This window comes from Cucurbita pepo, chromosome 11 (assembly GCF_057944985.1).
Source record: "Cucurbita pepo subsp. pepo isolate OVF chromosome 11, ASM5794498v1, whole genome shotgun sequence".
Lineage (NCBI taxonomy): Eukaryota > Viridiplantae > Streptophyta > Magnoliopsida > Cucurbitales > Cucurbitaceae > Cucurbita > Cucurbita pepo.
The window spans coordinates 3,000,918-3,012,858 of NC_141808.1; the positions used below are offsets into that span (position 1 = coordinate 3,000,918).

General features: G+C 37.0%; 2 protein-coding genes across 2 annotated transcripts; both read left to right on the forward strand.

Moving 5' to 3' along the window:
- Positions 1 to 1,936: 1,936 nt before the first annotated feature.
- LOC111805699 (protein NRT1/ PTR FAMILY 1.2) lies at positions 1,937 to 5,875 on the forward strand. Its single transcript, XM_023690879.2, has 4 exons — positions 1,937 to 2,379; positions 2,455 to 2,672; positions 3,175 to 3,713; positions 4,797 to 5,875. Exons 1-4 carry the CDS (start codon positions 2,277 to 2,279, stop codon positions 5,671 to 5,673), a joined length of 1,737 nt encoding a protein of 578 aa, XP_023546647.1. The 5' UTR covers positions 1,937 to 2,276; the 3' UTR covers positions 5,674 to 5,875.
- A 1,100-nt stretch (positions 5,876 to 6,975) lies between these two features.
- On the forward strand, positions 6,976 to 11,692 carry LOC111804985 (protein NRT1/ PTR FAMILY 1.2). The gene is given in 5 exon segments (XM_023689835.2): positions 6,976 to 7,287; positions 7,388 to 7,605; positions 8,139 to 8,569; positions 8,571 to 8,684; positions 9,688 to 11,692. Coding segments are annotated over 5 exon segments (1,755 nt in total). The 5' UTR covers positions 6,976 to 7,172; the 3' UTR covers positions 10,565 to 11,692.
- The last annotated feature ends 249 nt before the right edge of the window (positions 11,693 to 11,941 follow it).

Below are 11,941 nucleotides of genomic sequence, written 5' to 3' on the forward strand. Positions count from 1 at the left end.
ATATTTTATTTTTTGAGAAGCTTTTTAAATTTTAGAAGCACCCTTAAATGTTTTTAAAAAATTCAAAAATATTCTGATAGTATATGAACGAATACTACGTTTAAAAATATAGTCGTGAAGTTTAACACATCATATTAATACTATTAAATTGTTAGAAAAAAATTAAAAATTTAGAGATAATTTATGAAGTATAGAAGATATTTATTTCATTAAAAATATACTCGTAAACTTTAAAAAATGATATTATTATCATTAAATGTTTAGAAAAAAATAAAAAATTTAGAAAGAATTTAGAAAGTATATAAGATATTTTTTCATTATAGTTTTTAAATAAAATATTAATTATAGATAAACTTTTCAACTTTTAATTGAACAAATTTATTAAAAATAAAATTGAAATATTAATAATTTATTAAATACAAAATTTAAACTTCGGTATAAATATATTCATTGAATATGTCAAATATTTTAGAACTTCACAAAACTTATTTAATTACCCACTTTTGACCTATGCTTTAAAACCTAATGCACGTCATGCAGCCAACCCCACGCCGCGATGACACGTGTGCAACCAGTCCCACGCCACGTGGATTCCAACTTGGTTTGAATCCGTATCTTTTGGTCCACAATAAAATATTCTTTTTTTCCATGCATGTATCGATTGTTAATCTAAATTATTAAATTCACAAAAAAAAAAAAAAAAAAAACTAAATTATTTAATTTTATTTTTTTAGATTCAACCACTAAATTAAAAATAGTTAAATGACGTAATAAAATTATAACAGTCATTTACTCGAATATTAAAAATACTAAATTTATTGGAGTTTCTCGTGGGAAATCAAATAGGAGGAAGGCATCCTTATCTCATAAAAATCTCTACTTTAAAGTTGACAAATATAACATATATTTAATATTTGAATTCAAATATATTTCAATTAATTAAGTTATTGCCATATTGATTAAAAGTTGAATTGATTTCAATTATACACCCAAATTTAGAAGTGTTCCTTAAAATTTAAAGTTTTAGTTTTTTTTTTTTTTTTTTTTTTTTTTTTTTTCAAAACTAGTGAGTATTGTTGGGAGTTAAGTCCCACATTGATTAATTTAGTGGAAGATCATGAGTTTATAAGTGATTAATACTATCTTCTTATGTTCAAAATAGATAATATTATATCATTGTGTAGAGTCGTGATTTCTAGCATGGTATTAGAGTCATGCCCTAAACTAGAATCCTCGTGAGCAAATGATTTACACTCATTATTCTCCATATTTATTTTCCTTATATTTTGGATTAAAAATCTGAAATTTTATCGTAAAACATTTAACATATTTAGTCTTAATAGGTTTTATAATTTTAATTTTATATTAATTTTTTTAAAAAATTTTATCCACATATAATTAAAATTCATAAAAGGAAATTAAATTTATAATTTAACCAAATTACATTAAGTTTACTATTTTATTACCTAATTTAAAAAAAATATATTTTAGAAAACAAAGCTAAATTTGGAAATTAAAAAAAATAGTTTTAAAATCTTGGTTTTTATTTTTTTTAAATTTGGTAAGAATTTAAATGTATAAAAAAATACATTTAACATATTTAGTCTTAATAGGTTTTATAATTTTAATTTTATATTAATTTTTTTAAAAAATTTTATCCACATATAATTAAAATTCATAAAAGGAAATTAAATTTATAATTTAACCAAATTACATTAAGTTTACTATTTTATTACCTAATTTAAAAAAAATATATTTTAGAAAACAAAGCTAAATTTGGAAATTAAAAAAAATAGTTTTAAAATCTTGGTTTTTATTTTTTTTAAATTTGGTAAGAATTTAAATGTATAAAAAAATAAATAAATAAATAAATAAAGCTTTAAAAAACGTACAAGTTTTTTGAAATAGAAAACAAAAAAAAAACAGTTATGAACCGAGAAGGTAGTGCTTGAATCTCCGCCATCCTCGTCATCGTCGTCGTGACACCTATAGAGTATCCAAACGTGGACAGCGAACGCTCACCGTAATTGCTTCAATGAATTTTGAATCATGGTCTGAAACAGAAGCTCAATTCTTGTGTTCTCATTTGCGCTATCAGTTGTGGGAGTGTGATACATTGGAAGTTAATATTGCAGGCCAGAATTGAAGATTCAAATCGATGAATTTCTCTTGTTTCTTCCTCTGATTTCGGGAGATTACGAACTGTTCGTCCGATTTATTGATCACTTTGCAACTATTCTATATGATTTAACCGCCATTTTGTTTCTGGTTCTGTAATGGAAGGTCCATTGGCTGCCGATGAAGATAGAGACATGGAAGAGCCATTGTTGAGCAACTCTGATCGCAAAGGAGGCTTGAGAGCTTTGCCTTTCATTATCGGTAATCAACTGTAGTAGAACTGATTTTATATTCTTGTGTTTGTTGCTAAATTAGCTAAGCGTTCTTCGTTATCAGCTAATGGAGCACTTGAGAGGCTCGCGAGTCAGGGTTTATCGCCGAGTATGATACTCTATTTGACTAGGGTTTATGGAATGAACTCCGCCAATGCTTCCAATGTCATCTTCCTCTGGTCTGCCGCCTCAAATTTTACTCCGATCATTTGTGCTTTTCTCGCTGATTCCTATTTTGGTCGGTTTCGGACGATCGCGGCTGGCTGTATCATCAGCTGTTTGGTACTTTTTTCTCGTCTGTCTTGCACCGATTTGCCCTAATTTATAGTTCCATTTCTCTATTTTCGGCGATTTTGTAAGACCTGATGATTTTCTACACTTCGAATTGTTCGATTTATTGTGATGTTCCATTCCAACTCAAATTAATTAGCTAAAAGCATGATCCAGTTAGAGAGGTTGGGAAATTTTCATTCCTCACTTTGAATTTGAAGCGACATAATCATCTTATGTTTCAATGTAGAGAAGATTTTGCATGCACAAAGAAAAAAATTGCTCTGATTCCTATGAGTTTCTTTCACGAGACAAGCATTCAAACTCTGATTTGGGCATTTTTCGATATTAGAACCCCCCATGAGATGATGATGAACACTGTATAAATGAAACGGATGTGTAACTGCCCATAGGAAAGAATCTCTGTCTGAACTTCTTGTTCTTTATCTTTTTCCCCGCTTTGATCTTCTGGTTTGACAATGCTGTATCGTTTATTTGTTAATTTTTGTAACAGGGGATGTTTGTTTTATGGCTAACTGCAATGATTCCCCAAGCAAGGCCTTTCTGTGATGGTGCCATTTGTGATACCCCATCGATAGCTCAACTATTGTTTCTATATTCGTCTTATGCACTAATGTCGATGGGATCTGGCTGCCTTCAATCATCCAACCTCGCCTTTGGCGCAGATCAATTGCACAGGAGAAACAAATCCAATTCAGGCATTTTGGATCGTTATTTCGACTTATATTATGTTTCATCTGCTAGTGGATCACTTATAGGAGTGTCATGTATTGTGTATATTCAAGATCGTATGGGATGGAGGGTGGGCTTTGGAGTTCCTGTTGCACTCATGTTATTATCTACGGTGATTTTTCTCTTGGCCTCTCCCTTATATTTGAAGCCGATGCCTAGCAGTAGTTGGTGTGCTGGGCTTGTGCAAGTTTTCGTTGCTGCTTATAAGAAGAGGCATATGCAAGTATCATCTACTGGCACATCTGAAATGTACCACCACAAAAATGGATCACCGCTTGCCATGCCAAGTGACAAGTTAAGGTACAAAGTGCATGCCCTTTTGTCTCATTCATAATGCCAATGGTTAAATGCTCTGACATGTTACTTCGCATTAAGGATGCTTACAACTGTTCTTTTAATAATGCCAAATTCTACTTGAGTTTTTGTTTGCTTCTGTTCATTAGACTGCCGTCTATTTTGCTCTTGAAATTAACTCACTTTAACAAGTGATACATGGTACCATTGAGGAGGAACTTGTGAGATCCCATATTGATCGGAGAGGGGAACGAAACATTCCTTATAAGAGTGTGGAAACCTCCTCTTATAGACGTCTTTTAAAACTGTGAGATTGACGACAATACGTAACAGGCCAAAACAGACAATATCTGCTAGCGATGGCCTTGGGCTGTTACAAATGGTATCAGAACCAAACACAGGCGATGTGGCCAGCGTGAGGGGGTGGATTGTGAGATCCCACATTGATTGGAGAAGGGAACAAAGCGTTACTTATAAGGATGTGGAAACCTCTCCTTATAGACGCGTTTTAAAATCGTGAGGTTGACGGCGATACGTAACGGGCCAAAGCGGACAATATCTGCTAGCGGTGAGCTTGGGCGGTTACAAATGGTATCAGAGCTGAACACCGGGCGATGTGCCAGCGAGGACGCTGGCCCCCAAGGGGGGTGGATTGTGAGATCTCACATTGATTGGAGAGGAGACAAAGCATTCCTTATAAAAGTGTGGAAACCTCTCCTTATAAACGTGTTTCAAAACCGTGAGGTTGACGACGATATGTAACGGGCTAGAGAACACTATCTGCTAGCGGTGAGCTTGGATCATTCACAGTCAAACACCGGGCGATGTGCCAGTGAGGACGCTGGCCCCCAAGGGGGTGGATTGTGAGATCTCATATTGATTGAAGAGGGGAACGAAGCATTCCTTACAAGGGTGTGGAAACCTCTCCCTAGAAGACGTGTTTTAAAACTGTGAGGCGGATAGTGATATGTAATGGGCCAAAGTGGACAATATCTACTTGCAGCCCGCTTGGGCTGTTATAGAACCGTAGGAATTAGCTATTTTACTCGGATTTTGATAAAGACCAACTTTACCTTGTTTGATTCCAAGGTTTCTGAACAAAGCGTGCATCATTAGAAATTCCGAGGACGAGCTAGCTTCAGACGGGAGGGCTTCAAATCCTTGGATCCTATGCACTGTGGAACAAGTTGAAGACCTGAAAACACTCATCCGGATAATGGCATTGTGGTCTACTGGGATCCTTGTTTGTGCAGCTTTGAGTCAACCATTTTATGTTCTCCAGGTTGCATCTATGGATCGACACCTTACCCCGACTTTCGAAGTTCCTGCAGGCTCGTTTGGTGCAGTGTTTGTTGTTTCTCTAATATTATGGATTATGTTATATGATCGCTTGATCCTCCCTCTGGTATCCAGTTGCAGGGGGAAACCAACTCGTCTCAGTGGGAAAACCAGAATGGGAATTGGGATTCTTTTGTGCACCTTCAGTTTGGCAGTAACGGCAGTCGTCGAGAGTAATCGACGTGCTTTAGCCATAAAGGAAGGCTTCTCCGACGACCCAGATGCTGTGGTAAACATGTCTGCATTTTGGACCCTACCACGCTACATCTTATTAGGTATGGCCGAGGCTTTCAACGTGATCGGGCAAATCGAATTCTTCTACTATGAGCTTCCAAAAGCCATGTCCAGTGTAGCAACCTCTCTTTTTGGGCTGAGCATGTCTGTAGGCAACTTGGCTGCTAGTTTTATAGTGACTATCGTCGATAATTTCACTAAAGCAGCAGGCGTAAAGAGTTGGGTTTCCAGCAACATCAACCAGGGCCACAGTGACTATTATTATTGGCTGCTTTTTGGTTTGCTGTTCGCTAATTTTTTGTATTTTCTTGCCTGTAGCAAGTCTTATGGTCCTTCCAAGGAAGAAGCAAGAGGTGGATCTAATGCTGAAGATGATCTCAATAATGTAAATTAGTTTCCTTCTTTCTTTCTGTGAAGCGTGAAGTGTATTTGGGAAGTTTTTTTTTTTTTTTTTTTTTTTTTCTTAGACCAACAAAATCCGGGGTCGCATCGGCTTAGGCTGATGGTACAGTTTTATGTCACTTTAGATTTGAAGTATATTAGATGTACCTGTAATATTTGTTAGAATTCATCGTATGTTTGTTGCTATGTTTATGAGTTTATTCTAGCATGGGATGTATATGAGTTTATTTAGTCTATTAATTCTTTTGGAACTCCGTTGTGTGCTAAGTTAGAGATCATGAGTATTTCTGACCATTGAGCTATGTGTTACTTTAGGCTGCAATTGAGTAAACGAGTCGTATTTGATGGAGAGTAAATCTTACAGACGAGTCTAAAATCCAAGAGAAAAGTCACCGAGATGTCTCTTAATTAGTCTACCAAATTCATTGTGTCCTCAATTAAGGACAATGAGTATTCTTGATCGTTGAGTTGTGTGCTACTTTATGGCTGTCAAAGAGTTTTATAGATGAGTCGTGTTTGGCCGCCAAACGTGATTCTTACCTACGAGTTTGAAATTTATAGTAAACATGAATAGAGTTAATAGGTAAATTGTAGTTAAAATACCTTAACACCATGATAGTTAGTTACCTGCTACATTCATATATCTTCACGATTAGTTTTGAGTGAAAATCTTCAATACTTTGTTCGAAAAGAACTTGTAAAAAAATATCATTAATACCCTCAATTTAAAAAAAAAAAACACTTTTAAAACTTAAAAAAAATTCAAAAATAGTATATAAACGGGACGTTGGTATTATATTTCAAACAGTAACACTAATAATAATAAAAAAAACGTTAGTATTATATTTCAAACAGTAACACTAATAATAAAAAAAAATAAGTAGTTTAAGTCTTAAGAACTTTTAAACTTTGTTTATTTAAGGTTTATTCACACCCTAATAATAAAAAAATAAGTAATTTGAGTCGTAAGAACTTTTAAATTTTGTTTAATTAAGGTTTATTCACACCCGAGTATTTTCGAACCTTTTAAATAAAATTAAGTACATTAATAAAATTTTATAATGGTGTAAGAGTATTTTTTAAAATAAAATATTAACTATTTTCATTCAAAATTAAGTATTAAAAAAATTAGAAATATTTTTAAGATTATTTTTTAATTTAATTTTTTTTTTACTATGCTAGACTTTGCCGACTTTGAACAAAAGGATACACGGTTAAAAGCAAATAAATTACTCAATAAAAGAAATAATAAAATAAATAAATAAAACCAAAAAAATATCGCAGTTGTGAAAAACGTGTTTGGCGTGCTTCATCCGGAAGAATATCTCCGTCACCTGAAAAAAAAAAAATCAACCGGTAATTATTTATTATTTCATTCGATGCATTATTTATTTAGAGTTTAATCGGACTGGTTTGCTTCCCAATCATCGGTAAGTATCTGTGGAAGTTCCGGCGAGGAATCACAGAAGGTCGTCGAGATTGTTCGAATTAATGGAGGTTCTGGAAGATGGGGAGAAGACCGGAATCGCCGTAAGCGGCAGCGAGGGAGCCGAGCAAGCTTCAAATTACACAAATGGTGGTTTGAAAACCATGCCCTTCATAATCGGTACTCATTTCGATTTTCAACTGCCGATTTAATCGAGTTCTTTGTAATTTGTGACGAACTCTCTGTGTCCTTGGTTTTGGATTACTTCTGTTTGTGGCAGTTAATGAGACATTTGAGAGGGTTGCAAGTTTGGGGCTAACTCCTAACATGGTGTTCTACTTAAGGGACGTTTTCGGATTCCAAATCGCCGATGCTTCTATCATTCTGTCTCTGTGGTCTGCTGCTTCCAATGCTTTAGCCATTGTTGGCGCTGTTCTTGCTGATTCTTACTTGGGGCGTTTCTGTGTTATAATTCTCGGATCCTGCAGTAGCCTTCTTGTAAGACTCGTTGATTATCGAAAATTAACTGTTTCCAATTCCATTGATGTTGTAGTCTGTCGTGTGGTATTGTTATAGTATAGAATCGAATCCTTTGGTGATATACTGAAAGATGCCTTATTGAAGAGAAACCCTAATGAATAGTAACGATTCTCAGGGCCTTAATCCCCTTGATTGTGTCATTGATCTTGCTTGTGTCATTGATCTATAAGAGCCAAAGCCTTTCTCCAATCAATGTAGAATCCCCCAATCCACCCCCCTGGCATCCTTACTGGCGCACCGCCTCGTGTCCACCCGCTTCAGGGCTCAGCCTCCTCGCTGGCACATCACTCAGTCTCTGGCTTTGATACCATTTGTAACAACCAAAGCTCACCGCTAGGAGATATTGTCCTTTTTGGACTTATGCTCAAGGTTTTTAAAACGCGTCTGCTAGGGAGAGGTTTCCACACCATTATAAACAATGCTTCGTTTTGTTCTCCTCCCCAACCGATGTGGTGTATATTATAGTGTTTACAGTTTACTTATTTCTTCAGGGGATGATTCTTTTGTGGTTAACAGCAATAATCCCACAACTGAGACCTGCATCTTGTAGCCCCTCTGGTATATTATGCGACTCTGCTAATCCTTACCAGCTCGCTGTCCTGTTCTCTTCGTTGGTGTTCATATCCATTGGAGCTGGTTGCATTAGGCCATGTTCTGTAGCCTTTGGTGCAGACCAACTCACCAAGGAGGAAAAGCCCAACAACGATAGTGTCTTGGATTCCTACTTCAATTGGTATTATGCATCGATTGGAGTAGCTACGATTATTGCATTATCTCTAATTGTGTTCATTCAAGATCAATTTGGATGGGGAATTGGATTTGCAGTTCCTGCAGTTCTCATGCTTTTTTCTGTTCTAATATTCCTAGTGGGTTCTTCTCTGTACGTGAAAGTGAAGCCAACACAGAGTTTGTTGACTGGGTTTTAGAGTAATTGTGGTGGCATTTAAGAACCGAAAATTGTCGCTTCCTTTTAGTAACTTTGATCAGTATTACCTTGGTCGTGATCCGAAGTGTCCCATTCCGACCGATTCGATGAGGTACGTAAGTCGGGATGATGCTTATCACTGTTATTATGATCTTATGAATATCCATATTACTCTTCTGCTCAGAATTATGTCCTGGTATCTAATGCATTGCCTTGGAATTGGGCTGCCCGTTTTATACTTTGTCATTTTCAATGAATTGTTACTTTGTTAAAATAACTTAGAGTTTGTGTGAGATCCCACATCGGTTTTAGAGGGGAACGAAACATTCCTTATAAGAGTGTGGAAACCTCTCCCTAGTAGACACGTTTTAAACCTTGAGGGGAAACCGAAAGGAAAACCCTAAGGAGAACAATATCTGCTAGCGGTGGGTTTAGGCTGTTACAAATGGTATTAGAGCCAGACACCGGGCAGTGTGCTAGTGAAGACGCTAGGCTCTCAAGAGGGTGGATTGGGAGATCCCACGTTGGTTGGAGAGGGGAACGAAGCATTTCTTATCAGGGTGTGGAAACTTCTCCCTAGTAGACGCGTTTTAAAACCTTGAGGGGAAGCTCGAAAGGAAAAGTCTAAAGAGGACTAACATCTGCTAGTGGTGGGTTTAGGCTGTTACAAATGGTATCAGAGCTAGACACTGGGCGCTAGCGAGGACGTTGGGCTCTCAAGAGGGTGAATTGTGAGATCCCACGTCGGTTGGAGAGGGGAACGAAACATTTCTTATAAGGGTGTGGAAATCTCTCCCTAGTAGACGCGTTTTAAACCTTGAGGGGAAACCCTAAAGAGGACAATATCTGCTAGCGGTGGATTTAGGCGGTTATAGTATGTTTTTTCGTTAAAAAAATCTTAGGTTTGTGAATAGTGTCTCAAATGCACTGTAATATTAACTTTTACAAGCTATTTGAAAGCTGTTGAAACCAGTTTTTAAAACAAACACTAAAACATTAAGCAAGCTTGATTGATGACTGTTGGTTCATTGCATATACCCTTTGATATTTTACAATTTCTAGTTTTGTTCCTGAGAGTATGAAATATCTGATTTAGTAGTGTTCTTCCCGTGTAGGTGTCTGAATAAGGCCTGTCTTATAAAAGACGGTAAGAACAATTTAAACCCAGATGGCTCAGTGTCCAATCCATGGAACCTATGTTCTGTGGATCAAGTTGAGTCGCTGAAAGCTTTTCTGCGAATCATCCCAATGTGGTCAACAGGCATTCTCATGCTTGTCTGCTTAAACCAAAATTCATTCGGAACGATCCAAGCCAAGACGATGAACAGACACATAACCCGTACTTTCGAAATCCCTGCAGGATTCATCACCATTTTCATGGTCCTTTCTTTATTTTCATGGATCATGTTCTATGACAGAATACTTGTGCCTTTACTTGCAAGACATGGCCATGCTGGTGGACTCAGTCCCAAATTAAGAATTGGAATCGGTCTGCTTCTATCGTTCTTCGCAATGGCAATTTCAGCAGGCGTTGCATATATAAGGCGTCGAGTTGCCATAGAACAAGGCTTTGAAGACCAACCCAATGCTGTCATTAACATGTCAGCTCTATGGATGGTGCCTCAATGTGTAGTCCTGGGAGTTGCTGAAGCTTTGAACTCGGTCGGACAGGTCGAGTATTTCTACTCGCAGATGCCGAAGACGTTGTCGAGTGTCGCGGTTGCTCTATACTCTTTTGAGATGGCTGTAGCTAACTTGGTGGGAAGCATCATTGTGCAGATGGTAAATAGCATAACAGGAGAAGGAAATAAGACAAGCTGGTTGGATAACAATGTCAACAAGGGTCACTTGGACTACTTTTACTGGCTATGTGCTGCATTGGCTTTGATAAACTTTTTTGGATATCTTGTTTGTTGTTGGGCTCTTGGGAGACAAGACAAGGAACCAAATGAGATGGAAGACTTTGAATATAGGAACTTGCCTTCATCATAAGAATGGGAGCAATCTTTTTAGCATCTTTTCATTGTCTTTTCCCTTGATGGTTATTGATTTTGATGAGTGAAGGTTACACGTGAGTGTATACACCTTTTTTATTTCTTATAAGTATATGAAACCTCTCCTTAGCAGACACAATTTAAAACTTTGAGGGGAAATCAGGCCCAAAGAGGATAATATCTGTTAGCGGTGGGCTTTGGCTGTTACAAATGGTACTAGAGCTAGGCACCGAGCGATATGCCAGCGAGGACGCTGGGCCCTCAAGAGGGGTGGATTGTGAGATCCCATATCGGTTGGAGAGGGGAACAAAACATTCCTTACAAGGGTGTGAAAACTTCTCTCTAGTAGACGCGTTTTAAAACCTTGAGAGGAAATCAAGCCCAAAGAGAACAATATCTACTAGCGGTGGGCTTGGCCCGTTACAAATGGTATTAGAGCTAGGCACCAGGCGATGTGCCAGCGAGGATGTTGGGCCCTCAAGGGAGGTGGATTGTGAGATCCCATATCGGTTGGAGAGGGGAACGAATCATTCCTTATAAAGGTGTGGAAATCTCTTTCTAGTCGACGCATTTTAAAACCTTGAAGGGAATCCAAACCCAAACAGGACAATATTTGCTAGCGGTGGGTTTAAGTTGTTACATTAACAATTCAAATCTCGGGAGTGATGAGATAACGCTAAATTCATAAACTATGTTAGAATTAGTAAATAGCATTTGGTTGTTAGCGTTTTAACTAGACGATAGACATCCTCGAATTCGACACCAATGTAGACTAGTCATGGTAGCTTTATAGTGTTTTTAGCCTAAGGTCAGACACTCTTGGTTCTTAACTGGGTTGTGTTCATGCAGACCTACGCGACGCATGCGCTTCAAGTCGAAGGTCTTCGAGGCATCATGACTATACCAGCCACATTGGAGTCAACAACCCTCAAGGACGTATAGTCACAACGTGTGTATCAGAAATGTATAATATCGCGATGTGGAGTCAACAACCTTTGCATTCGCTAGAATTGAAGAGATCCACTCCGTGTGCATAAATTTTGTAATGTATCATATCGATTATTTATCGCATGTTATTAATTATCGAATATTCAATAAAAAACTTACGACATAAATTTATGTTTGATATTGTGAGATTCCACATCAGTTTGAGAAGAAACGGAGCATTCTCTTTTTAAGAGTGTGAAAACTCCTTTCGTAGCAGATACTTTTTAAAATCGTGAGGCTGATGATACTATGTAACGGGCCAAAGCGGACAATATCAACTAACAGTGGGCTTGAGCTGTTACAAATGATATTAGAGCTAGGCACCAAAAAGTGTGCCAGCGAGAATATTGGATCTCAAAAGACATGGATTTTGAGATCGCACATCAGT